The sequence below is a fragment of the Camelina sativa genome, chromosome 4 (assembly GCF_030686135.1).
Source record: "Camelina sativa cultivar CO46 ecotype springtype chromosome 4, ASM3068613v1".
Lineage (NCBI taxonomy): Eukaryota > Viridiplantae > Streptophyta > Magnoliopsida > Brassicales > Brassicaceae > Camelina > Camelina sativa.
Window position 1 is genome coordinate 31,364,740 of NC_141883.1, and position 25,646 is coordinate 31,390,385.

The following is a 25,646-nucleotide window of genomic DNA, read 5'->3' on the forward strand; positions in this document are numbered from 1 at the left end:
AATTAGATATTCCACCATCTATAAACGTTTCATTCTACTTTTTAATTTTAAATGGTTATTCAAACCAAAATAGTATAATTAAAATGTCAATATAAAGACATTTATAAACGTTTCATTCTACTTGTTTGGTAGTAAATGTCAATATAAAGATATTCCACCATCTATAAACGTTTCATTCTACTTGTTTGGTAGTGAATTTTTTATACTGAGAGAGTGATTTGTTTTGGAATATTGCAGATGCCGGTGGTGCTTTGGATTTGTGCCTTTGGCTATACTCCCGAGTATCTCCACTATGCTGCTAAACACGGTCTCGATACAACGTTTTTATGAAGTGATAATGAACTTTTGCTTTTGATTTTTTTGTATTTTGATTTTGTCACTTGGGTCTATGCCGGGTTCTATGCAGGTTTGTCCTTCTTGGTTGAGATCAGACTGACGTTAAGAGCAATGTGAGTACTGGGTTCCATTTGCTACAGTAAAGCTTTGTTTGTTTGAAAGGTCCATTATCTTGAATTCAGCAAAGAAGGTGATGATGATTTTTTTTTTTTTTTTGCTTAGTAGATTCTGAAAAAAGGTTTATCTAGCTAGTTACTACAGAGCCTTTACATTGTCCAGCAACATCTTATATACACTTGTTTCTTATATAATTAAGGTTGGTCTTAAATGTTACATTGGAAAGAATAGACCCTCATAGGATTGTCAAATTTGATGCGACTAAAAAAAGAAAGATAATAAATTTGATATGTCATGATGATTATTCTGCTTGTGTCGGTTCATTCTTGTCCGTGCTTCTACGAATCTGACTAGCTTTCATTTTTTTTAATCTTTTGACACAGAGTTACAACCGGGATCTCTTTCTGTTCCTATACTTCCCTCTCATCCTCGTTTCAGCGTTAACTTCCTTCACGATTCAGAATGATAAATCAGCATTCACCGGAAAAGCCATCATGTACTTCAAAAAAGGCATCAAACCGAGGAGTGGAAAGGCTGGATGCAGGTTTGTCATTTAACTTTTATGTTAGTGACTTGCCCTTCAGTTTGGCTCATGCCTGTTAATGCATCTGCGGGGAAAATTTGTAGAGAAGTATCTAGTGTTCATTTTTTAATCTGCCTTTTCATTTGCTGTTACCTCATCATTGTTTTCTTTTTTTTTTGGGTGTTGTAGGTTAGGTCCTCTTTTTGATGTACCACTACTTTTGCTGCTGCAGAGTACTATAATGCAATCCGTGTCTTCATTGCTTGCTACGTATCGATGACTGGATTTGGGAATTTTTCTTATTATGACTTTAGCCTTCCAAGGTTTGCACAGGTAGCTATGTCCTCCCGGCCTTGATCGGTACATATGGATAATAGGGATGCTATATGCATACTACCACCCAACTGTAAGTTCCCAATACTAGAATTTCACATCAAGTCTGTTCACAAATGGGTAGTTTAGTGATAAAGACTTGCCATTTTTCGTCCTTCATTTCCTTGATTATGTATCTTATAGGTTGAAAGTTGGATACTGGAGGAAGCTGAGATGAAGTTCAGGATGGCTATCAAAACAACTGTGGCACGTATAGCAATAACGGTATAACAAATTAACAAGTCATCATTTCACTTTCTTCTAGGTGAAGGAGCCTTACGTACTGTTTTCTTCCAGCTAATCTGTCATTTTTATTATGAAACTTTTAGGTGGGATATTTTTGGTACGAGTACATATACAAGCTGGACAAGCTAACTTGCAACAGATATCATCCTTACACCTCTTGGATTCCTATAACGTATTCCACTTTACTTGCAAATCTCTATACATCAGATTCATCCAAGAACCAATCCTAACATGTATTCTTTGTTTTGCTTTTCTTTCAGTGTTTATATCTGTCTCCGAGACATCACTCAGTCTTTCCGCGGCAACAGTGTTTATATCTGTCTCATGAACAGTCTCTCAGTCAATAGTGATATTCGTCCTCTTGTTACGATTTTTCCAAAAAAAAAAAAACTGTTCATGAACTTTCAGGTGGCATGGGAAGATAACATTGGAGACATATATCTCCCAGTTTCATATATGGCTCAGGTATGTTACACTTTTTCTTGTGGAAGTTCTCAACTGTAGAGTGTAGAGCTGGCGTTTTGTTGGTATGTTTCAGATCTCTTATAGGCTCTTTGAGCTTACCAACACTTTGAAAACAGCCTTCATACCAAGTATAACAATGATCCAACATCTTTAGTTGTACTCAATGCTGCCACACATTTCAAATTGTATCAGGTAAGTATAAATGTACAAACCTCTGGAATATTGTTTTTTTTTTTTTCCCCTGAGTCTTAACAATAATGGCATGCTTACGATCATCAACAGAGAGCTGCACACGTTTATTCAAAAGCCCGGAGGGTTCATGGTTTTAAGGACACAGTCTATTCAAGCTTAAGGCGAGACCGTTTTTTTCCCCATGAAACTTCTGATTAAATCTTCACCGGAACCTTAATACTTTGAAACATAAACTGCTGTGCAGTGACGAAGACAAGTTAAAGAAACTCGGTGATCTCATGAATGAAAGCCATCACAGCTGCAGTGTCCTATACGAGTAATAAATAAAAAGCTTCCTTACGGTTTTAGGATACTAATGTTATCGAGCCATGTTTTTGGGAGTAAAAAGAATGGAATTGTGGTACTCCATTTACAGGAGAAATACTACACGAAGAGAGTAGAGAAAGGAGTTGGGAAGGAAGAAGATATGGAGCAAAGCCTTTCAAGTGGTGCTGCCATCTTCAACCTCTAAACACATATCTCTCCCTCTCTTATGTATTTTATTCAATCTGCATTGTTTGCAATTGTACCACTTCCCAACTTCACTTCGTATACGTAATATATTTTTAAATAATATGTTCGTCTGAAATCAATAAAAACTAGGTATTATCCCGCGGAAAACCGCGGGCTGAATTTTTTTTAGTGAAAATTTATAATAATTTATTTTGTTATTATGTAATTTATAATGGTTTGTGATTAAAAATTTGTTGCTTATATTATAATTTTTGTATTTTAAAAATGTTAATTGAAAACCTGTCAATAAAACATTTGCATGTAATGAATAAAATTATTTAAAACTTTGTGAAATCTTTAATGAATTAAGTAAAAAATATAACTAACATGTAAAAAAATTCTTATCTGTTAGAAATATTTACTTATTGGTTTATTGGAATTATTGTTTAAAAATTCTTATCTGTTAAAAAATTCTTATCTGTTAGATATAACCAACACATTTTTTTCGTTTTTTTAATTAGAAATATTTATTTAATTAATTATTTAATTTTAATTAAGTTTTTTTAATGACAATTGAATGTAATTTTTTACACATTTTTAGGTTAGTTTTATATTTGTACTTCGGGAAAAACGTCATTTAAACCATGAACTTTCAAATTTTGACCATTTAAACCATGAATTTTGTTGTAGGCCATTTAAAACATCAATTTTTTTAAACATAAAGTTTCGTTGACCAAGTCAGAAAAGACATGACGTGAAATCCGATAGTTGACCTACTAACAGACGTTACTATGCCGTTAATCACTTCGTTACTAACAAAATGACGTCGTTTTGATGGAAGTTTTAGTTTGAAAAAATGTCATTTAAACCATGAACTTTTAAATAAAAGTCATTTAAACCATGAACTTGTAAATATATGTCATTTAAACCATGAACTTTCAAATTTCTGTCATATAAACCATGAATTTGCCCTGGGCGTTCAGTGAAAACTAGACAACCTGAAAATTTTGGTTATCGAAGTAAACCAAAAAAAGAAAGCATAAGCGTTCGGCGCAATTGATTTGGATAATCGGATTTTGGTTCAGTTCGGTAATCGGGCCGATTGGTTTATTAGAAACCGCAGAAGTATATAAGCCTAATCGGTTAAACCATTTAACCCTAGTTTAGTTTCTCTCTTCTTTCTTCGACTCTGCCTCATGATGCGATTCTGAAAAAGAAAAAGAAGAACATCAATTCATCCTTCTTTTTCGATCTTTGTCATGTATTTTGTGTCTTTTTGTATTTGTATTGAGTCTTTTTTATTTATTAGGACACTACACTAGAGTTTGAAGGATTGATTAGAGTTTGAAGTATTGATCACATTTTTCATATATTATGGTTTAAATGACATAAATCTGAAAGTTCATGGTTTAAATGACATACATTTACAAGTTCATAGTTTAAATGGCCTATATTTAAAACTTCATGGTTTAAATGACATTCTTTCGAATGAAAACTTCTATTAAAACGACGTCGTTTTGTCAGTAACGGAGTGATTAACGACATAGTAACGTCTGTTAGTAGGTCAACTATCGGATTTCACGTCATGTCTTTTTTGGTTTGATCAACGAAACTTTATGTTTAAAAAAACTAGTTAATAAAAGTTAATTGTTTTATATTGCGTATAACAAAGTTCATGGTTTAAATGGCCAAAATTTGAAAATTTATGGTTTAAATGACATTTTTCCAATTGTACTTACCAATATTAGTAGGATAAATATAGTACGAGTTGACGACATTAATAAAATGAATAATGAACCCAATATATATAATCACGTGACTTGGGAGTGATATATACTGCAACTCTCGCGGTGTACCATAATAGAAACAGAGAGGATCTACGATGTCGCCGCCGCCGGGATAAAAGAGATCACGATCGATTACTACGTTTGAGTCGCTTACGGAGGACTTAATAGTGAGCATCATCGCACGCGTGCCAAGAGTATACTACCCGACTCTCTCACTCGTATCCAAGAGATTTCGATCTCTCATAGTTTCACCGGAGCTTTACAAGGCCTGATCTCTCTCCGGCCACACCGAGTGTTGTCTCTATGTGTGCATAGAGGACGATCCTGATTATCACTGGTTCACCCTCAGCCGAAAACCTGATCAAACCCTAACCAGCGATGATGATGATGAGGAGGAGGAGAAGAAGTCAAGTGGCTACCTTTTGTCTAGAGTCCCAATTTCAGATTCTCCTCCTGGGCAATTTTGGAATCTCGTCACGGTCGGTTCTGAGATCTACAACATAGCCGGTAGCAGATACGAAGCTCCACCAGCCCTCTCTAGCGTCTCGATTCTGGATTGCAGGACTCACACGTGGAGCAAAGCTCCGAACTTGGGCGTGGAGCTAAGCTCAGTTTCCGCTAGCGCCCGTGATGGAATGATATATGTAGTAGGAAGGTACGAAGAAGAAGAATATTTTATATCCACCGGACAAGCCTTGTTTAAAGCCTTCTTCAAGGTGTTGGACACAAAACACACAAACTTGGCATACTCTACCAGCCAATTATTACAGTGAGGATAAAGGCGTTTTTTCGCCCAGCAGTTCCGAATTTGTTGACGGGAAGTTGCACGTGATGCCTTGGACTAGTAGATGTATGGCTTACAATTCCAAGGAAGCTAGATGGGAACAGGCTGATCGGGTGATGGGTGCTTTTATGTGTCGTAATGCTTATTGCGAGATTGATAATGTTTTGTACTCTGCTTTCTTGGGATTTCTTAGATGGTATGACACTCAGGCAGCCACTTGGAGAAACTTCATGGGTTTGCCGCAACGATTTTTCAGACATAGTTGTCAGCAGATTAGATTGGCTAATTTCCGTGGAAAGATAGCTGCTTTCTGGGCTCAGAATTTTCCTTGTGATGATGATGATGATTTCGATGACAATAAACGCACTAGTTGTGAAATTTGGGGGATCGTTGAGTCGCTTGATCATGTGCTTACTGTCCCTAAAGATTCTAATCTAGTCAAGGCTCTTGCTGCTACTCTTTGATCCTGTGTCTTCTTTTTTTTTTTTCTGGTAAAGTTGTTTGTTTTTTTGGGGGTTGTCTGTGTTCTTTTGGTGTATGCAACTGTGAAGAAGAATGACTTTTTGTCTCTTGTTTCACTTCTAATCTTTTCATGTCAAAAGGAAACTAACTGAGAAAATATAACAACTAGATTTGGTCAGGAGACATTTACAAATTAGAAAGTGAAAATATCAAACTACAGTAGTTTCTCCCTGCAAACAAACATCTCAATCTCACAGGCACACACTTATCGGCCAACAGAAAGGCAAAACCATCATTACTAACACAACCTAACATTTTACCCTCAGCCTCTTTGTTATCCATGTACTTCTTATATCCAACCACATAACCGGGCATATGCTTTGAGTAAACCGATACATTCTTGCAATGCTGCTTATCTTCCGGGATTCTGATTCTCCAACAAGTCCTTGTAACCTTCTTGCTTCTGTTGTTGCTAGCACAATCACCATTCCAAAGGCAGCTGGGATGCTTTCACAACCGATAAATGGATTCTACCAACTGGTCCCTGGAAGCTTCCACTGTTAAGAAAGTTTGTCTGCACATATTCAATGTCTGAAACATCCCCAGTAAAGCACAATGTTTGGCTGCTTTGCATAGGTTTCGACATACTCTGTTGGGTTTGGATCGCAAATGCCATAGCCTTCCTCTATCTGCATTAAAGATTATATGAGATGAGAGATTTTCAAATAACATGTGGAATAAAGCAAAGGCCATAATACTATGAGACAGACCACAGAACAAGGCAGAGAGTGTTTGTAAGATATATCGTACTGGAAGAGTTGAACCAAAGATGGAAGTGCCGTACCTTGAGCATAAGACAACGGAAACGTGACTTAACCCAATTACTGAGATCTTACTGGTTAGCAGCTGAAGGTTTATCTTGGTGAACCACGTGTATGTGTTTGCACATGGATAGGGCTCAAACACAAATTCTTCCAACCTGAAATTTGTCATAGTAAGTGTGTGAGATAAGACCAAGAACATTATAAAGGGACTCGGAATACCTCATTCCTCGGGTAAAAGCCAATGCACATAAACCTCAGGGAAGATCCAAAGACTTAAAAAGCATAGCCAAACAGGATATATATAACCCTACAGAAAACCACTACTTGGTCAGATGGAACACTGAGAAAGTAAGACTTTTAACCTTTGTCAAATGAAACAGAAGTTGACATGGTCTATAGCAGTAATGCTGGAGGAATCAAGAATCTCTCTGTTACCTCTAAGGAAGGCACTAATCCAAGCTGTATGCATTTATTTGCGCGAACTCCAGACAAGCTTTTCCAACTTGTCTCATCAATATCCCTCAAGAAGAAAGGACCAATGCAGAGAGCGTCAATGTCTGATTCAGCAGAACCATAAACCTGAATGTCAAGAACGGTTAGCTAAAATATATTTTTAGGTGGTTCACCATTACTTATTCTTCAATTTTGCTTCTTATTCACGATCTCATTGCATCTTACACGTAGTAACATTGATAAAGTTTTAAAGGTTGAATTCATTGCAGAGTAACTCGTTACTAAAACAGTTTATAGTGAACATGATGTTGAGCCCGTTATAAAAGCCCAATAATAGGGTAGGGGAGGCCACGTGCTACTAACCCAAGAAGAAACAGACGAACAAGCGTGTGTGTGTGTGGGGGATTAGAGGGAAACCGACGACGTTCTAGTAAATCACCAAACACTTGTCGGCTTCCACCATCCACGAGCTCCCATTGCCGTCACATGCCTCGTTTCCCTTTTACATTTGATCGGGGGATGAAGTTGATATCTTTTGTTTTTACTTGTTCGTCCTCCCAATATCTCTCCCACTAACAAATTATTTTTCATGATTGTCATTTTAAATGATTTAGTAGTAAGAGAAAGTGGGATTACTTTTCCATATATATCTTGAATTGGATTCATACCGTATCTTTGAATTCCCGGATCATGTTCATATACAAAATGATACTATCATTAACTATTTCAAGATATGTATTAACGCACATATATATAGACTGATAACATAATTACACATACACTTAACAATAAGATTATAAGAATATATATATATCCAATATTAAAACGTGTTGTTGTTGTTTATGCAAATCAAAAAAACAAAAAGGAAACAACCAAAGACCTTTAATTTGGTAGTTTTCCGAATGGAAATTGTTGTTGGTAATATACATAACGTTGACATACGATGTCTTAAGTAAGTACGTTTAAGTTTTTTTAGTGAGTCAAATTAAGAGGACGTTTAGTTTTGTTTAACAAGGTAGTTGTACATAGTATATTTTAAAGTAATGATTACACATAACCCAATTGATATGAAAGTAATATAACACCCGTTTTGGTGATGAAGTGATGTTTGTTTTGACAAAGCAATGTCAACGACAATATGGAACTAAATGATGAAAACAATTGAAATGTTCATCCTCCCACTTACAAAGCACACCCATAAAGAATACTACTCTATAGTGACGTTAATTATATTAAAAAAGAGGGTGGTATAATTTATCTTTAACCATAAGTATAAAAATGTATAATCATCATCATCATCATCTTCATTAAGCAAAAAAACAATGGTTAACGTGTCAAGAGACTTTATTACCTGAAAATTTTCTTCTTCTTAAAAAAAGAAAGAAATCAGAAAAATTTTCATTTACTCCGGCGATTATATTCTCTCTCTCTTCTCTCTCTCTCCAAAAGAGAGAAAATCTCAGAGACTCTCTCTCTCTTCTCTCTCTCTCAGAAGAAGACAAATTAATCTTTTTTTATTTCATCAGATCTTCTTCTTCTTCTACGTACTTCTCATAAAAATCGAAGCTTTTTTTGTTTTTGGTTGGGTCTCCGATGAGGTGTAAGAGACATACAGTAGATTTCAGTAGCAGTATCGGCGTTTGTGCTTCTTGTCTCCGTGAACGTCTCTTCTCTCTCGCCGTTTCAACCGCCGCCTCTCAAACCGACGATCATCATCATCATTCTCGTATCTCTCCTCCACCTCCTCCTCTGCTTTTCCCTCGTTCTGTTTCTCCTTACGTTGCTCCGAGAAAATCAGACGCCGGAGCTGGAACCGGAGTAGACTCTGTAGTATCTTCTTCTAATAACAGATTCTTCTCAACGCCTCAAGTTTTGGGAGGAGGAAGAGGTTCAACAACCTCATCGGAAAAAGTCTTCGTACCATCATCATCATTTAAGAAGAACAAAAAAAGCGGTTTATCTCGTTTCTCAAGCTTCTTCAGACCGACGACGAGATCTGACGTTTACGATTCCCGTCGCGATTCATGCGACGACGCCTCAACCGTTTTTTCTCAGTCGTCAACATCGTCGTCAAGGTCATGGCTCTCTAAAGTTCTCTCAGTTCGATCAAAGAAGCAACAGTCAAACACAACGACCTGCTACATCGAGGATTTGATCGCTTCAGAATCCGATCATCATAATCATCAAAATCGACCAAGACAGAGATATTGCAGAGGAATGTCGCCGGCGGGAGAATCAACGACGAACGAAGACTCAGTTGAGGAATCACCAGGGAGGTTAAGAAGAACGCCGGCGATGGGAACTCCGGGGAGGAAACCTAAGGTTGGGTTTGGTAGAAGCGTTTCAGGGATGGCTTTTTGTTTGAGTCCTTTAGTGAGAGCTAAACCATCTAACTGTTCTTCTAACTGGAGAGGGAGATTTCTGCCGGATTTTGGTTATTCCGGCGATATGAATTCACCGGCGAAGCCTCACCTTTCGACGGCGGCGTCTTTTTGTGGTAACCGGTCTAAGAAGCTTGTTGATTTAGGAAGACTTGATCACCGCCGTTGATTCTCTCTTCTTTTTTTTCGTTTGGTTGGGATTAAAATCTGACCGTTCTTTTGTGAAATTACCTTAAATACCCTCACAAGATTCATCCTTATATATGGTGCACTTTATACTATACCAACAACAGCAGATAAAAAGAGTGAAATTTACCATTTTTGGTTATATATAATAATGTTTTCTGATTGTGTATATTATTAAAAGGAAGATATATTCGTTTTTCTTTTTAAATTTTTAATTAGGAGAGATTAGAAGAACAATGTCGTCTTGGTTAGTGTCTAATGTGCCTCTGTTTTTTTTTTTTTAAATATGATTTTTTTTGGGTGTACACATCAAAATGACATATAATAAAAGAAGAAGAAACCTATGACTAGTTTCATGTCAGAATTGTAATATATTTTCAATTCTTTTGAAGTTTTCAAATCTAACAAAAAAAAAAAGAAGAAGCAAATTTTCAATGTTTTGTTGTGGGTAATAAATGTGACATACCCTTGTGTTTCCCTTAATCTAGAAAAACAAAATTCTGACAACACTTCTCTTTAGGCATGGAAGGCAAAGTCAAAAATTAAACCAAACAATCTCACAAATTCCCAATTTACTAGTCTCACTACACACATCAAAACCTAATAGAGAAAGCTAGGAAAAAAAACGGCCATATAGGTCCAATAATAACATAGGTCTCAGTTTCGATCAGTTTCGACGACTTTTGGTAAGATCTTCCAAGTAGTACCGTCGTAACTCGTAAGTAAAGAAGAGGAGTTTCAAAGGTTTAAAAGGGTAAAGACTAAATGGAGTTTTTAATACACAATATACGAAGTGGGTCCAAATTTTAAATTCGATGGGTCCTTAGCCGTGAGTGAGGAGGACTGAGGAGCAATGCAAATACGATCATTCTATGGATGGGCTGAATTGTAATTTCATATTTCGTCGTCTAATCTTACAGGACAGAGAGCATTAACGGTCATAAAAGGGAAGTTGGCATTTAATGAACGTGTGGTGGCTTGGCTTGGCTTTGTTGAGAAATAGTTGTAGACTTGTAGTCTTCTTTCTTTCGTGGCTCTACCATCTCCTCTCACCTACATACCATCTTCATTGATTTCAACTTACTCATTCTGTTTTCTCTCTTTTTTTTTTTTTTTTTTTTTAAGTGGTCTCTTCTTTAATTATTGTCATTATTGCGAATTATGTGTTGTTTGCTGAGAGTGGGAAAATTCAAATAAAGCACACAAAGTGCCTTTATAATTCATTTCTAGTTATTAGTTGGTACAATGGACTAATATTAAGCTATCAGTTGCCTTTGGTACTATGTATGAGGAATTTTATGGATGATTACTTGATTATGAATGTCATTAAAGAAACAACTCGAACAAAAGTTTCGAATAACTTATTTAGTTGGACGGTTCAAACATATGAAAATACTTTTCAGGTGCGTTGAAAAGAAAGCCACTCCTACTACAAGTTTCTATCTATCTTTCAAAATGTATGCGTCATAATTAAGTATTGACATTATAAAGAATTAAAGCTTTTCCTAATCACTAGAGAAGTACATCCCGTCAACTTGTGAATGTTAGTTGTTGTTTTTGCAATAACTAGCCGAATTTATAGTTATTTAACGCTAATATCTACTCCTGTTTGATCTTAACCGCAGCACTATTCTACCGTGAGAATGTGATACTCGCTGAGTATATACATATTTCAACTGCATTAATCCCCATCAGAGCTTTTCACCAAGATAAAATAAGTTTATATTCTTTTAGGTTTTCTTTAAACAAGGTTATCATGGTGGAACTGGAGAAAAATACCTGGGAACAGTGAGACTTTGAATTTAATTAGCTCATTTAAGTGATCTGACCTAACGACATGTGTACGAAATTAATTCCCTGTTTCTTTATGATATGGGTCAAACATAAAAACAACTCTAGTATGCATCCATCTTCTCTCTTCAACTGTCTTCACATGGAAGGAAGAAACGAGAAGAGTGTTTTTATGTAATTAAATTCATAGACTGACAAATCATAGTTCTGAGACAATATTAAACAAAAGTACTGAAGCAGAGAGCATTTGAAGCTCCAAAAGACCACAAAAGATCAGAGTTAGGGACAAACCATAGCTAAAACAAAGTCTTTCTTAAAACCTGATGAAAGTTACAAAAAAAAAGTCAAATAAGCAGGCAAAAATTTTACAATAACGGATTGGATAATGCGAAGGCTGGAGGGACTTTTTTTTTGTTTGTCTTATTGTTCTCTATCGGTTTGTTGTTGCTGTTGCCAATTTTAACAAGAGCATCCTCCTGATTGCTGCTGAGACATAGATGCATTTGCATTGGAAGACTTGAGATTGACATCAACCATATCTTCCTGCTTTGTCGAAGACAATGTTTCCATTCCGGGCAAAGCTGCTGCTATCTTGCGGAAGAGCGCCTATCAATGGAAATAGGGTTGAAAACATTAGAACTAAAACAGAATTTGTACGGACTGATAGCGTTATGGATTTGCAGTAACTGTTAAGAGAAGAGTATTAACAAGAGAACCATACGAATGAGAAGGATGTTACAACCAGCAGGTGGGTATAAAAGTCTCGGTTAATCAACAATCTTTTGTTGTTCAAGAAGCCCTCAGAAATAGGTGAAGCGAAAATCATTATTACCTTGATGTTGAAGCCTGCTTTGGCACTGGTTTCGATAAACATTACATTAAGTTCACGAGCCTTGGCTTCTGCTTCCTCTATTGACACTTGCCTGAGAAACAAACAATTTATTACAAAAGGCCCATTGGCAGTGACAAATAGTAGGCACCATCAAGTGTCAAAGCGTGTTGACTATAAAGAAACCCTATGCAGTTGAGCACCAAATGATTTTCCATTTATTATCTTGTAGGGTCGTTTGGAACATACTCAATACCACTAGAAAATAAGAAGCGGTTAAATCCAAAAAGAAACTCATTTGTACCGGAAACATACTTACAAAAACAGACCGGGAAAGAGGGCTACCATTTTTTTAGTCCAATTGCTATTGAATAGTGATTTTGCATAGCAAAGTTTGAAAATAAACATGTAAAAGAAGAGATAGTGGATCACTATTACCTTTTTTCCACAAGGTCAGTTTTGTTTCCCACAAGTACAACTATCACATCACTACCACGCTCTGTCCTAACCTCATCGATCCACTTAGTAGTGTTTAGAAAGGATTGCCTGCCTATATGTCAGTGGAAAACCAAATAAATCTCGAGTTACACAACGCACGATGGATCAAGATAGAGAAGAAATCAAAATGCATGAACTCATAAGGTTACTGAATATCACAGCCACAACATGTGAGATATGGGAAAAATATTCATGTTGTTTGAGAGAAAGCAGAGAAAGGGTGAAGAGACGCATACTTGCAACATCATACACAATAACAGCAACAGACGAATCCCTGATATAGCTCGGAATAAGACTCCTGAATCGCTCTTGCCCTGCTGTATCCCTGTCATATGTTTACGGCTCTCAATGTTAATAACCAAATCATGGTCAATCTGCAATTTATATTCATCAGCGTTCGAAAACAAAAAGAGGCTCAAGATCTTACCAAAGCTGAAGTCTGACCGTTCGATCTTCAAGGTACATTGTCTTCGATAGAAAATCAATACCAATTGTGGCCTGAGGAAAAGAAAATTGAGTATAACGATGATAAGCTAGCACAGTTCACTTACAAGTAGGAGCTCAAACGTCATTATCATATATACAAATCAGTAACTGAGAACAAATTCGATTAAATAAATAATGATAACAAAGATCAAGGAAGCATCATCATATGTTACTTGGATCTTCTATGACACTGAACAAAGTGAGCGATTACAAAAGCCAAAATTCACAAACGATGATCACTAAAGCTGATGGTTACGTTCTATACATTAATTAAACACGGTCTACAAATCAGATCACACACAACAACATAGAATCTAACGCGAGATCAAGAGAACGATTTAGAACTATGGCACTGAACAAAGCGAGCGATTACAAAAAACGATGATCATTCAAGGTGATTGTTACGTTATATTCATTGATTAAACACGGTCTACAAATCAGATCACACACACACAACTAAGTAGAATCAAAACGCCAGATCAAGAGAATGATTTAGAACTAGGAACTGAAGAAAACACGATTCCCGTCCACGAAGAACGGATCTCAAAATCGATCAAACCCTGGGACGTCCCCGACTTAAATCCCCCCAAAAACACAAGCCAACGTCGTGCATCGTGGAGATCACAACTAGATTTGAGCAATGGAGATTATATTACCTGGTAAGTATTGTCGAATTTGTCATACATGAATCGAGTGATGATACTGGTTTTGCCGACGGATTGATCTCCCAAAAACACCAGCTTATACTTGGCGAGCGCCGAGACCGGAGCCATGATTCCGCAAAGATCTAACTCGCCGGAACGGATCTGAGAAACGTCGAGATCTCGCTCGCTTGAGAATACTAGTTCCCGATATTTACCGGAGAGATCCCGTCGCTATGGAATTGCAAATAAACTGTATTAGTGAGTTTGATATTACCAAGTTGCTGGTTTATTCGAGATTGGGTCCTTTCTGTGAAATTAGAAAACTATTTGAGATAAATTACAACATATAAGAAACTTAGAGGATTGCAAATTATAGAATTTTAATACATTATGGGCTTCTTATGTAAGCCCACGTAAGGGTTTTGGCCTGGCCTTATAGTAGCAAGCGGGCACGTGACAAACACGTGTCTTCTCTCTATGACCTGAACAACCTTGAACCTTTCTTCACCTTTGTGTGTCTCATCAAATCCCTAAATCTGGAGGTTCGAAGAAGAGACGAAAATGGCACTGAGAAATGCAATTCTTCGTCATCTGAGGGTTCCGGTTCAAACCCTAGGACTGAATCAGTCTCAAATTGGGTTCCTTGGTTCGATCCGATCTTTTTCTTCGCACGATGATCATCTCAGCAGAGAAGCTGTCGTTGATAGAGTTCTTGATGTTGTCAAGAGCTTCCCCAAAGTCGATCCCTCTAAGGTCAGCTCGATCTTTCACAAATTTCAGCTAAATGTTAAGATTCGGCTTAGACCTGCAATGTATGGGATCGAATCGTGGTTCCTATCTTTTTTTTCCTCATTGCTGAAAGATTGAATCTTTTTCAATGTTGTAGCTTTTGGTTGAATTGGTATTGATCTAGTGGGAATATACACCAAATGGTATCTGAAAATATGTTGCTTTGAGTCTTGTTTGTTAATCTAAGGTTAACTGATTCTGAATGGTCTAGTAAGTTTAGCTTATTGTGAGAAGCTACAGCTTCAGATTTTTGTTGTTGTTGTTGCCATGATCTAATGGATTTGGCATTTGATGAATCCTTTTTGTTTGAAAACATACAAATCTTTCAGTTCTCTTTAAGAGTTGTTCATTTCGTTGATGACTTGGTGATAACAATCAAACTACAGGTGACTCCTGAGGTACATTTCCAAAACGATCTGGGGTTAGATAGTTTGGACACAGTGGAGATAGTGATGGCTATTGAAGAGGAATTCAAGCTGGAAATCCCGGACAAAGAAGCTGACAAGATCGATTCTTGCACTCTCGCCATTGAATACGTTTACAATCACCCAATGTCTAGCTAAATCCCGTGGTGCTCTCTCTCCTCATGGTTTATCATTCTGTTTCTTCCCCCCTTTTATTAATTTGTACGAGGTTCTTCTCTCTTGAGAATGGGATTTGCAAATAAATTCACTTCTGTTTGGAGAGCATTGTTGTTAATTGACTCTTTTTTACAGTTTCAGTTTCTTTGAGAAACCCCTTTTTGCTTGAATCTTGTGGAAGTTGACACTCTTTCTCGTGGTTAATACAAACTTGTCTTCAAGTAGTTTTTGGTTTATGAATTGAAATATTAAAAACACAATTAAATTAACTTTCGTTCGATCCAGTTAATGTCAGGCAGTTTGGTTTGAAACGAACCGGACGCTAAATTAATATCAAACCATATCTACGGTCCATCGATTGTTATCACTGTACTTCACTACTCTGTTTCAGCGTGTAATAAAGCCCAATTAAGAGTATTAGAGCACTCCAACGGGACCTCTTAGTATGATTACTCCAGCAATTATCTTGAGAAAATAAGGTTACGTCATAGAATCAGAGCAGATTAAGGAGAAAATACAAAATATGCCAAAAGTTAGATATAAGTAACTAACGACAAGTATCTTCTCACTCCATTGGTGCTCTGTTTAACTTAGTGAGTCTGCTAAAGCTACAACAAAAGACTACTACCACTACTCCTACATCTTCTCCGCTTGTAAATTTGCTAATAATGTCTTTGCGTTGATTTCTTCACTTCTTCGCTTTCTCTTCCGCACGTATGTCTTTACTATCTTGGCTCTTTTCACCCCTTCGGCTTCTTGAAACCTGAACCAGATACAAAAGAAAAGAAACTTCAGCTTTAGACGACAAGTAAACACTCAGTTTCACTAATGCTTTTTAGGTAGTGAGAAGACAAGTAAACACGCTTACTTCTTTTCAGTTGGAGGCAAGTCTTCTAGAGCCTTATCGATTGGATTCACTATACCCTTTGATTTTTCCTCCCAAGACCTGAACCAACGCACACACAAAAAACTCAGCTTAGACAAGAAAAGAAACCCAGTTTACTGATGGTTTTTTTTTAAGAGTAAGAAGAGAAGTAAAATACTCACTTTTCACTTGGAGGTAAGTCTTCGAGAGTCTTATCGACTATCCCCTTTGTTTTCTCCTCTTCAGCTTTTTTCTCCACTTCAGCTTCCAAAGACCTGAACCAACGCAAAAGCAGAGAAACTCTGTTTACTAATGTTTTCTTAAAAGTAGTGAGACGAGAGCTAAATACGCCCACCTTTCACTTCGAGGTAACTTTTTGGCAGCCTTAACACCTCCCTTGGCTCCCCCTTTTGCCTTACTTTTCCCTCCCTTACATGTTTTCTTCTCTTCGGGTTCTGGATACCTGAACCAACACAACAAAAAAAAAGACTCAAGCTTAAACAAAAAGAAACCAATTTGACTGATATGATTGAGAGAGGTAGTGAGAAGAGAAGTAAAAAAAAACTCACTCCTGTCCACTTAAGTCCCTAAGAGACTTATCGACTGCATGGATTATCATCTTCTTAACCTGTTCAAGCAAAACACGGGAAACCGAAAACAATGAAATTTACAGAGGAGTTGGAAACTTTGCTCCAAAAACAACCAGGAATTAAGACAAAATAAACACCTCCAACTTGTCTTCTTTTGCAAAATGATTTGGTGGAAGTAGACGAAACTGTTTTGTCAAGCGTAAACACTCGCTGATATTTTCAGGTGAGACAAAGTCAAGCGCTACCTTTGTGCAGGACTGCAAGAGACAAGAGAAATAGTACAATGATCAATTGATGAACCTTACTTACTTATGCTCCGAAACAAAACAAAAAAGCACAGTTGCTTAAATTAATCCACTGTATCCTAATTAAGCTAGTAATATATATAAAAAAATTCACCTTCAAATTTCTGACTTGATGCGGGCACCCGACAGGTATTAAGACAGCATCGCCAAGCTTCTGATTAAAGGTCCATGGTTCAATACCTACAGAATACAGCCCCAAAGATATATCACTATAGAACTGTCAAGATAATGTGGAAAGTAAGATGGAAAATGTGATTGGTTATTAGTAAAAATTCAGCATACCATATTCTTCTTTCAGCTTCTTGATATGATATCGTGTTAGATAGATGGTCTGGTCGTGTATCGGATGAGAAACCTGAAAAGAATAAGGTGGATGAGCATACAAATATACACAAAAACCATCTGTGAAGAGACTGGACACAAAGAGACAGTACATACTACTATATGTTATTGAAGAAAGGAGGAGGTGAAAGTATGCAAAATATAGAAGTGTACCTGGGACAAAGGGCAGCAATAGAAATGTCTAAACTCCTGGTAATGTTTCAGAAGGTAACTTTCTAATTTAGGAATGTCTTCTCTACGGAAAATGTCCCAGAGAGCTCCATCATCAGATTCAACATTTACGGCTTCTTGTTTAGACTTGACAAGAATCTTTATCATTTCCTCCTTGTTAGCTACAGAGCTATACAGCTCTTTGACATCTTGTTTAGCATGCTTCTTTTTCAGTTCTTCAATTCCAGATTTGTTATCCTCTTTAATGGCCACTTCAGATATGTGCGTCAATACATTCACCTGAAAATAACCCACACCGAATATCAAATAGGATTAAGAGGACTAGGAGAGAGAGAGAAAAATTATTATTATTAAACTAATGTTAGTTGACCTTTATATATGACAACGTGCTTCTTTTTATACTAGTACTAAAATAAATCAGTACTCTTTTTGTATTAGAATAAATGATTTTTTGAAACTTTCACATAGATTAAAAAAAATATTTAATATTTAGCAATAAATGTATTATTATTTATAATAACATATTTTCATAATTATTAACTAATAGTAATTTATCAAAATGTATTTTGATAGAGAGAGTATATGATATGAAGTATATCGATAAGAGAGAGAGAAATTATTATTGAAATCAATTTTTGACCGAATTGGATATGAAGTATTGGGGGGTAGGAATCAACAAGTTAAGAGTTCATTCAAGTGGTATCTATATCAGTTATAATTTTCTAGTCCAACAATCAATTTTCAATGTGTTTTTGTATATTACAATGTATCTTTGTGGATATCAAAATTGAATCTGAAAATATAATTTCGACAACCAAGCATTTCACAAGTAACAAGACCGGTACTCAACTTCAACTGAACTCCAATGTGACAAAGGATCTTTTACCAAATCCATTTTGGAGAAAATGAATATTTGATGTTCTTCATAAATAGAGTTCAACAAAAGAATTTGGCCATTTAATAAAAGTATTGGGAACATCCATATATGGGATCATCCATATATAGACAGTGACAACAAAGAAGAAAAACAGTTTGATCATAGAGGAGAAGTGTGACAGATAATGAACGCTAATAAAGATTGAAAGTCGCTATTTTCAGCGATTAATGTGATGCTGTTACGACTTAACGGTTGTCGTCGGCGACTCATCTGAATCTGTAATTTTCATCTCCACATTGTCGTTTAACATTTTTTTTGTCATCTGATATTATTGATAATAAACATGAAAGGATACATGGAGTACAAACTTTAGCGGCAAAACCTGAATATCTCCGGAGTCTTAAATCCCAAATGAGGGAGGCTAAGCCAACGGATGAAAGAAAAGCCTTCGGAAACTAAACTGATAACGAGAACCATTAACTTACAGAGCAGATCAAAGAAAATTGCACCCAAAGTTTAAGAACAATAACAACAAGACTTCAATCTTCAAAGAAAGCTAGCTCAAATTCCACAAATTAACTTCTTCTTTTGAAAATCCTAAGAATGAGTGTTGTTTAACATAGCTGCTACTTCTCTTGACAAGTCGTTTCATTATGTCGCTGTCGTTGTCGCAGCGTTTAATAAAAGAACATGGCCATACTCTTTTGATGAGTATAACCTTTAACAATCCCTTTTATATCAGATGATTGCATGCTTACCAGTAGGAAGACAAAATTGTTACAATGTGGCATTGTACTCTTCAAGGTTCTTAACATTTTTATTGCATCCCCTATCAAATTGAGAATTTCTTTGCTTTGGAAAAAAGGTAGTGGAATTAGAATTCGAGTGATTGAATTACTCACATACCCCAACAAGATTGATGTTGGTCTTTCTACTTCAAAGGAAAGGATTAGCGACAACGACAGCGTTTAGTAGGAAGAATATGCAACAAGCAAATTTTCTTCTGGTTTATTGACATAAATCTGTCTTTTCAACCTTCTAGCAAAGGCCGTTCTTATCTTCGGTATAGCAGAATTTTGGATTTACGCTAGTAAATTCCGGTTGATTAAAAAAAGTCCAAAATACTTTTTTTAGAAGAAAAAAAATGGTTGTGGGCCCATAAGGACAGCTCAATTTGAGGTCTAGAAAATTCAAAAGATTAAATGAAGAAAGAGACAACTAATCCTATATTTTAATTTTAAGAAAAACTAAGTGAACTGATATACTTAAGATTTTACTGTTATCTGATTCTGTTTTTTTATTAGGTTCTGAAATCATTATGAAAGGGAAACTACCAAAAGAATTGACACAAGTATATATAACAATGAAATGGAAATGAACACGAGAAAATAAAAAAACGTAAGGGTTACTAACCGCATCAGACATGTCGCAATGGAGCTTAGTAACAGAATCTCCACGGCCAAACTCTTGCTCAAATCCATAAGCAATATATGTCTTTGGCCCCATGTCTGGCTTCAAGCAATTTTTAGGCAGTTTGACTGCCAGATTCAATGGTCCATTATCTGGGTGAGTGTACTGCTTCAAAGGCAAACTGCATAAGAACTCCATCGCATGACGTGGCAAGTTTTCTTCGAAGGCCTTAGATGGAGGCCAATCTTTCAGTTTCCAAACTTGTGGCCAACCCATTCGATCATATCGGCCTTTAATGTATCCGGTAAAGAAGTCGCGAAGATTAGTCTTTACCTGCATCCGTTAAAAAGTCATTAGATAAAGATGAGCATTATAAGAACAAGTTACTAATCTGAAGAGAAACAAATGAGCCATATTACTAATATACGAAAAGATATGGGCCAAACACATTGATTGAGGAAAAACTGACCTCACAGAAGTCCAGACAATCAGTAGAAAGAACATCTAGAAGTGTTTCATGATTGGTGCTGCGTATTTGACGGCAGGCACGATACGTTACCATTGGTTCCCAGCTAAAACCAGATGTAGCCTCAAGCACATTCCTCACAATTACGGGCTCACCTTTTACCCAATGATGTTGAAAATGCTTCAAGTCATCTTGTTGAACATCTCTTACACTTGGACAATACAGATAATAGTCTTCCGAACCTTGTCGACAAGCAGCCTTTAACAGTTTACCACCATTGTCCATGTCAATATGACCATTAGACTTAAAACAAGGGCATTGCTCCAAAACAGTTTCAGGTAAATCCAAAAGCTCGCCGCTGGCATCAGCAAGTTTTTCTACTTTCTTTAACAAATCAGATACCCAACCATCAGGAAGTAGGCGTTTCAACTTTAAACCCTCAGCACCACAATGACAAGTAATGATTCCAGCTTCATTTGCTTTCCACAAAGATGGGTTATTCATATGGTCTTCGCAAACCGGCTTATCATCATCTGGCTTATCATCATCCGGCTGATCAATAACTTTGCCTTCGTCTCCATGTTCATACTCTAAACCTCGGTTAACATAATTCCAGGACACATCCTCCTGACATGCCTCAGCCTTTCCATTGCGGATCTCAAGGCAACATGTAAGGCAGATATCACAAGGACAGGCCGAGCAACTCCTATGGAGATCAAAGATCGAAGTCTTGCAGATATCACTATAATATGCCCAAAAGAGTTAAAACAACAAAGAATCAAGTTACCCAACAGCATCATGACTTTAAGAACTTTGTCAAATTTATCGAAACAAAAATATCAGGGTAACTATACCAGTATAGTCTTTCATCAGGGAAAGATTCAGCGTCTAGGGGCCTCACCTCTTCAAACTCCAGTCCTGTGTTGAAAGTAAACAATATAAAGATATATTCTTAATCCTTGAAGGTAATCATTACTTTCAACAAGTAGAATCACAACAAGCATGGAAAGTACCTGATATCTTGGCCTCAATTTCCATCTCAGCAAGTTGTTCATCAACTAATTCCTTCATATGTGGGAGAAGCCATCGCAAAATATATTTAGAGCATTGAATTTTGGCGTCTTTGCCGACCTCGAGATTCGGATTTATGCCCTACATGGCATTCTCAAGTAAATCATTCATGCTAAAGGAGCTCAGATAAATTAAACAAAAACATAGAAAATAATCATCAAGCAAGCAAGATAGGAGAAAAAAAATTACGTGTATCTTATTATCAAGACGCAAACATCGTCTGCAACAGCAAATACCACAGCAGAATGGGCATTTACTGGCAACATCATCTTGTGGTATGTTGGGGTACCTGAATAATCCAACACAAGACCACAGTAAAGGAAATGGGCATTCTGTTTGTAAGTAGATGAAATTTATAACCACTGATTCAACAGGAATCCAAAAATAAATTGCTAAAAAATGTAATGATGAAAAGAAGAGCAACATATGTGACATACCAAGTTTTCAAGCACGGGAGACAAAAACGTTTCGTCTTGCAGTTCTGACAGCGCACAACGTACCCTTTATCATTCCTTTGACATTGATGACACATACTGGACTCTGCACTTTCAGCATTATCCTAAAATATATACAACCCAAAAAGTAGTGGGATTAGGTAAGCGTACTAATTTTAAACCAACGATTGATGATGAGAAAGAAAAAAAAAAAAAAAAAAGACCTTTTTTAATATTTTTACAAGAGAAATCAATCACTAACCGTGTTGTCTTTGTTAGCTCTGTTCTTCGATCTCTTCTTGTTCGGCTTAGCTGAAGCCTCACCGTCGTCCTTGTTATTATTAGTCCTCCTTTTCCGAGCCCTCCTCGCCCCAATAGTAATCTGGTTTCCAGAATCCTCAGCAATTAAGTCTTTTTCCGAGTCCTTCACACCACCTTCGTCGTCGTCGTCGTCGTCGTCTACCTTCTGCTGTGTCTTTCTCGGAGCCCTCTTTCGCTTCTTGGGTCCTTGGTCTTCGTCGTCGTCAGTGACAGGGTCAACGTAATTCGCCATCTTCGTAGAAGCTCTCCGAATCCTACGGCCGCGACCGTTCGGTTCTTCAACCACCATAGCAACATCCTCCGCAGAATCCATATCGAAATATAAAAAACAATCTCACACTCTCCTCCTCCTCGGCGGATCCTTCCCCAGTCCCCCCAACTACACAGTAACGAAAAACCCTAGACACCCGGGAGATTGATTTTACTGTAGGGACTTTTTTTTTCGTTTTGTTTTGGAAACTGAATGGTTCCGATTAACAAAGTAAAAGTTTTGGTTCAATTTTGGTTCTAAATCAAACACGACGATTTCGCCAGTTAATGCCCCATTCTCTCTTTTTTTTTTTAACTCCTCACAAAATTAATTAATTTCTTCTCTCGTTCTAATTATCTTTTTTTTTTTGGTTCAATCAATGTCACAGTTGACCGGTTGACCCAGTCTGGTTTAATGGGTTTGTATTGTATCACCAATATATTAGTAGATGAGCACTAGAGCCGCAAAGAACACGACCCCACTTGGTCCACTTTAAAACCCCCAATTTACTACTTTAAATCTTTGCCAAACTCGTTAATTAATTAAGATTCGTCGTTGCAAAACCCAAAAACACTTGGGAAATACACGATTTAGGTAAAAAAAAAAAAAAAAAAGGTACGACTCATCATCTTCGAATCACAAACTTAGTTGGGGTTTAGGGCTTACTTGGGGGGGGGGGGGACACAGTGTTTACTTGCGCTAGAAGATAGGAGATACAACGTTTTGAAATTACCCACATCGTTTTGCTGTTGAGGTTAATTAATGGAAGCTTCTTAGCTGGCTATTGGGTTAATTAGGAGAGTTTTATAAACCTTAACTGTGTTATCTTCTAATTAATTACTTTGATATTCTTCTGTTTGATTTGAGCTCATATCATTTTTGACTACTAGGGCTTGTATCTCATGGACGCCAAAAAAGTGAAATCTGGCTCTAGAGATGCAATCATCAACTCGTTTTCAGATGAGATACTTGCTAAGATCTTGTCCTTTCTTCCGACAAAACGAGCTGCTTCTACATCTCTTATCTCCAGAAGGTGGAGGTATCTGTTTCCATTGATGTTTCAACTCTTTGCATCTCAACATCATTTACATTTCGACTACTCAGATTTAGTTTATCCCGAGGAGGGTAAAAGTGAGAGGGAAGATGTTCAGGAGAGCTTTCGGGATTTTGTGTATAAAACCCTTTCGCGTTGCAACTCCGTAAAGAAACTCTCACTGAAATGTCCACGTAGTTCTGCTACTACCGAAACCGACCAATGGCTACGCCGTGTCCTGGAACGAGGAGATGTCATGGATCTTGATCTGCGTTTTCCAGTAGGTTTTACTCGTTCGCAAGTAATCTGGCCTACTAGTGTTTTTACAATCAAGACGCTGGTTAAACTAACAATATATAGAAATAGAGCGTGGTCCACATCGAACAGGATTTCCAAAAGTGTTTCTTCCAGTGCTAAAGAGTCTATTTCTCCATGCAGTTTGGTATGCCTGCGACACCTTGTGTTATAGTATGCTTCCTGGTTGTCCAATACTAGAGGAGTTATTCGTAAATTACTGCAGTACCCCAGTTTATGATAGAACAATATACTCTATATCCCACAAAACCCTCAAGAGACTCACATTGAACTACAACAACAATATTGAGCACTGTCGCATCATGCGATTCAACACACCGAGTCTTATTTACCTCGACTTCTCTGGTTCCGCTCCTACTCCCTGTTCTACTGCCAAATTCGTGGATTCCCTTGTTGAAGCCAAACTAGATGTTTTCTTGGATTCCAATCCCATATTAACTGAACAAGAGGTCGAACTGAAACGGCAATATGAAGCTTACATGAATCTATGTACGATCATGAGTTGGATGCGCAACGTTAAGACCCTTTCCCTGGCTTCTGCTTCTGTTAAGGTCTGTAAACTTATCTTTGTTTGATAAACTCTCTTCTTCCTTGTCTTATTAATATCATTTTCTGGTCTGATCATGACCACTAGTTTGTTATTTGTTGTCTTGGTCGTTTCAGGATATGTATTCAAGATGTGTGGCATTACCTTTCTTCTCAAACCTTGTTAAGCTTCATTTTGAGAGTAATACACAACAAGGTTGGGAAGTGCTTCGGCGGATGCTCAATAAATCCCCAAAGCTAGAGACTTTGATCCTCAAGGTGTCTAAATTTAAACTTATTATAAAAGCAGATAATTAATCCACATAGATCCTTGTGTGTCAAGTACTACGTACGTACAATCCTCTAATTCTGTATATATATGTTTGTGATGATTGCTCCAGGGCCTGCGCTGTGTAAGTAGTGAGGGAGTCTGCATTGATCGAAATGAAGCAGTGAAGGTGTTGGAGTTATATGGGTTTAGAGGAAGTGGTAGAGAAGTGAGACAAGTGAAGTGCTTTTTGCGGGAAATGCAGTGTCTACAAGTGTTGAAAGTCGAAACTCATGCTGATGACTACAAGAAACTGCTGCTCATGAATTACCTAATTCTTGGCCTGCCTAAGCGTTCATCTAAATTAAAAATCCTGTTCTTGTGATCATTCACATTTCCTTGTAGTTGAATTTGGGTTTGGGTTTAGGTTTGATTTGAGTTTAAGTTTTTTTTTTCGAATTTTAAGATTTCGGATCTGGTAGCCTGACTACCTGACTTTTCGTTATAGAGAAAATGAAGTTTATGTTAGCTAGGAGCCTTCTGTCGAGTGAGTCCTTTGTGCTCTAATAGTGTTCTTTTTCGTGTTCCACGTAAGTTAGTTGGAAAGCTACACCAACTATTTATCTTCAAACCTTTTTAGTTAGGGAGTAAAAAATAACCATTGCTTCTTCTGAATTGCATTGTATCTTATATGGTTAAGGTCGATGCCGACTTTGGGAATTGAGAAAAGAAGAGAATGTAAAATTAAGTAGAATGTCAATCAAACTAAATCAGCCATGCTTTAAAAAAAATTAAGTTTAGAATGAATCATCTATTTGTTATGAATATGTAGCCAAAAGTATTTTAAGTGGGTTGGTTTTCCACTAATCAAAGATATTTAATCGATGATAATGATGTCTTCTCTGTTAGCAACATCTCAACTTTTTTTCTTATGTAATTAGAATTTTAGTTTTAATTTGACTTATTTTATTTTTACCAACTGATTTTGTATTTAATTAACTGTCTGAAGTTCGAAGTTGACAAAAATATGAGAATTATACAAATAGACTTTATAAAATTCTTTTATGATTTATCAAATAGATGCAATTCGTTTATCCGCATAAACCAAATGCCACTTGGTTTGGCAAAAAAGTAAAAATAAATAAATTAAATTAAAAATAAGAAA

At 36.8% G+C, this 25,646-nt stretch overlaps 6 protein-coding genes and 1 pseudogene across 20 annotated transcripts; 5 read left to right on the forward strand and 2 right to left on the reverse strand.

Annotated features, from left to right (window-relative positions):
- Window positions 1-174: 174 nt before the first annotated feature.
- On the forward strand, window positions 175-2,889 carry LOC104783010 (protein REDUCED WALL ACETYLATION 2-like). Of its 15 annotated transcripts, none has more exons than XM_087511127.1 (10): window positions 305-449; window positions 837-997; window positions 1,209-1,382; window positions 1,493-1,573; window positions 1,678-1,766; window positions 1,855-2,059; window positions 2,144-2,251; window positions 2,342-2,412; window positions 2,496-2,567; window positions 2,667-2,889. In XM_087511127.1, exons 3-7 carry the CDS (start codon window positions 1,356-1,358, stop codon window positions 2,150-2,152), a joined length of 411 nt encoding a protein of 136 aa, XP_087367253.1. In that variant the 5' UTR covers window positions 305-449; window positions 837-997; window positions 1,209-1,355; the 3' UTR covers window positions 2,153-2,251; window positions 2,342-2,412; window positions 2,496-2,567; window positions 2,667-2,889. The 15 variants fall into 15 exon arrangements, with proteins under 15 accessions (XP_087367252.1, XP_087367247.1, XP_087367245.1 ...); XM_087511117.1 differs by having other exon boundaries at window positions 321-449; window positions 2,133-2,251; XM_087511128.1 differs by having other exon boundaries at window positions 363-526; window positions 1,166-1,382.
- Window positions 2,317-5,778, forward strand: LOC104784402 (F-box/kelch-repeat protein At3g06570-like). Its single transcript, XM_087509591.1, has 4 exons — window positions 2,317-2,381; window positions 2,496-2,567; window positions 4,880-5,185; window positions 5,331-5,778. The coding sequence occupies exons 1-4, from the start codon at window positions 2,317-2,319 to the stop codon at window positions 5,776-5,778; spliced, it is 891 nt and encodes a 296-aa protein (XP_087365717.1).
- Window positions 5,779-8,350: 2,572 nt separating this feature from the next.
- Window positions 8,351-9,828, forward strand: LOC104783011 (uncharacterized). Its single transcript, XM_010508086.2, has one exon. It carries the CDS (start codon window positions 8,647-8,649, stop codon window positions 9,601-9,603), a length of 957 nt encoding a protein of 318 aa, XP_010506388.1. The 5' UTR covers window positions 8,351-8,646; the 3' UTR covers window positions 9,604-9,828.
- A 1,750-nt stretch (window positions 9,829-11,578) lies between these two features.
- On the reverse strand, window positions 11,579-14,212 carry LOC104783013 (ras-related protein RABH1b). Its single transcript, XM_010508087.3, has 6 exons — window positions 13,881-14,212; window positions 13,166-13,236; window positions 12,975-13,063; window positions 12,679-12,790; window positions 12,244-12,334; window positions 11,579-12,017 (listed from the first exon to the last, which is right to left on the reverse strand). Exons 1-6 carry the CDS (start codon window positions 13,995-13,997, stop codon window positions 11,871-11,873), a joined length of 627 nt encoding a protein of 208 aa, XP_010506389.1. The 5' UTR covers window positions 13,998-14,212; the 3' UTR covers window positions 11,579-11,870.
- A 120-nt stretch (window positions 14,213-14,332) lies between these two features.
- LOC104783014 (acyl carrier protein 1, mitochondrial) lies at window positions 14,333-15,462 on the forward strand. Its single transcript, XM_010508088.3, has 2 exons — window positions 14,333-14,621; window positions 15,044-15,462. Exons 1-2 carry the CDS (start codon window positions 14,430-14,432, stop codon window positions 15,218-15,220), a joined length of 369 nt encoding a protein of 122 aa, XP_010506390.1. The 5' UTR covers window positions 14,333-14,429; the 3' UTR covers window positions 15,221-15,462.
- A 222-nt stretch (window positions 15,463-15,684) lies between these two features.
- Window positions 15,685-22,669, reverse strand: LOC104783015 (lysine-specific demethylase JMJ25-like). The gene is made up of 16 exons (XM_087512034.1): window positions 22,032-22,669; window positions 21,773-21,894; window positions 21,525-21,624; window positions 21,278-21,416; window positions 21,119-21,182; window positions 20,268-21,006; window positions 19,802-20,131; window positions 17,494-17,790; window positions 17,281-17,353; window positions 17,093-17,178; window positions 16,831-16,950; window positions 16,673-16,731; window positions 16,459-16,566; window positions 16,286-16,378; window positions 16,107-16,184; window positions 15,685-16,001 (listed from the first exon to the last, which is right to left on the reverse strand). The coding sequence occupies exons 1-16, from the start codon at window positions 22,401-22,403 to the stop codon at window positions 15,875-15,877; spliced, it is 2,907 nt and encodes a 968-aa protein (XP_087368160.1). The 5' UTR covers window positions 22,404-22,669; the 3' UTR covers window positions 15,685-15,874.
- Window positions 22,670-23,242: 573 nt separating this feature from the next.
- On the forward strand, window positions 23,243-24,866 carry LOC109132566 (putative F-box/LRR-repeat protein At5g25860; annotated as a pseudogene).
- Window positions 24,867-25,646: the final 780 nt, after the last annotated feature.

Bases quoted from the DNA above. Each gene is read 5' to 3' on its own strand.
- LOC104783010 (XM_087511114.1), top strand. From the start codon at position 1,356: ATGCTATATGCATACTACCACCCAACT. The intron at 1,383-1,492 runs GTAAGTTCCCAA...TGTATCTTATAG, and splicing joins ATGCATACTACCACCCAACT to GTTGAAAGTTGGATACTGGA. The intron at 1,574-1,677 runs GTATAACAAATT...TGAAACTTTTAG, and splicing joins TGGCACGTATAGCAATAACG to GTGGGATATTTTTGGTACGA.
- LOC104784402 (XM_087509591.1), top strand. From the start codon at position 2,317: ATGGCATGCTTACGATCATCAACAGAGAGCTGCACACGTTTATTCAAA. The intron at 2,568-4,879 runs GTAATAAATAAA...GTTCACCCTCAG, and splicing joins AGCTGCAGTGTCCTATACGA to CCGAAAACCTGATCAAACCC. The intron at 5,186-5,330 runs GTACGAAGAAGA...TTCGCCCAGCAG, and splicing joins ATGATATATGTAGTAGGAAG to TTCCGAATTTGTTGACGGGA.
- LOC104783011 (XM_010508086.2), top strand. From the start codon at position 8,647: ATGAGGTGTAAGAGACATACAGTAGATTTCAGTAGCAGTATCGGCGTT.
- LOC104783013 (XM_010508087.3), bottom strand. From the start codon at position 13,997: ATGGCTCCGGTCTCGGCGCTCGCCAAGTATAAGCTGGTGTTTTTGGGA. The intron at 13,237-13,880 runs GTAATATAATCT...TCTTTTCCTCAG, and splicing joins AATTCGACAATACTTACCAG to GCCACAATTGGTATTGATTT. The intron at 12,791-12,974 runs GTATGCGTCTCT...ACTGACATATAG, and splicing joins TATTGTGTATGATGTTGCAA to GCAGGCAATCCTTTCTAAAC.
- LOC104783014 (XM_010508088.3), top strand. From the start codon at position 14,430: ATGGCACTGAGAAATGCAATTCTTCGTCATCTGAGGGTTCCGGTTCAA. The intron at 14,622-15,043 runs GTCAGCTCGATC...ATCAAACTACAG, and splicing joins CCAAAGTCGATCCCTCTAAG to GTGACTCCTGAGGTACATTT.
- LOC104783015 (XM_087512034.1), bottom strand. From the start codon at position 22,403: ATGGATTCTGCGGAGGATGTTGCTATGGTGGTTGAAGAACCGAACGGT. The intron at 20,132-20,267 runs GTCAGTTTTTCC...TAACGGATGCAG, and splicing joins ATTGTCTGGACTTCTGTGAG to GTAAAGACTAATCTTCGCGA. The intron at 17,354-17,493 runs GTACACTTCTAT...TATTCTTTTCAG, and splicing joins ATTGCTGCCCTTTGTCCCAG to GTTTCTCATCCGATACACGA.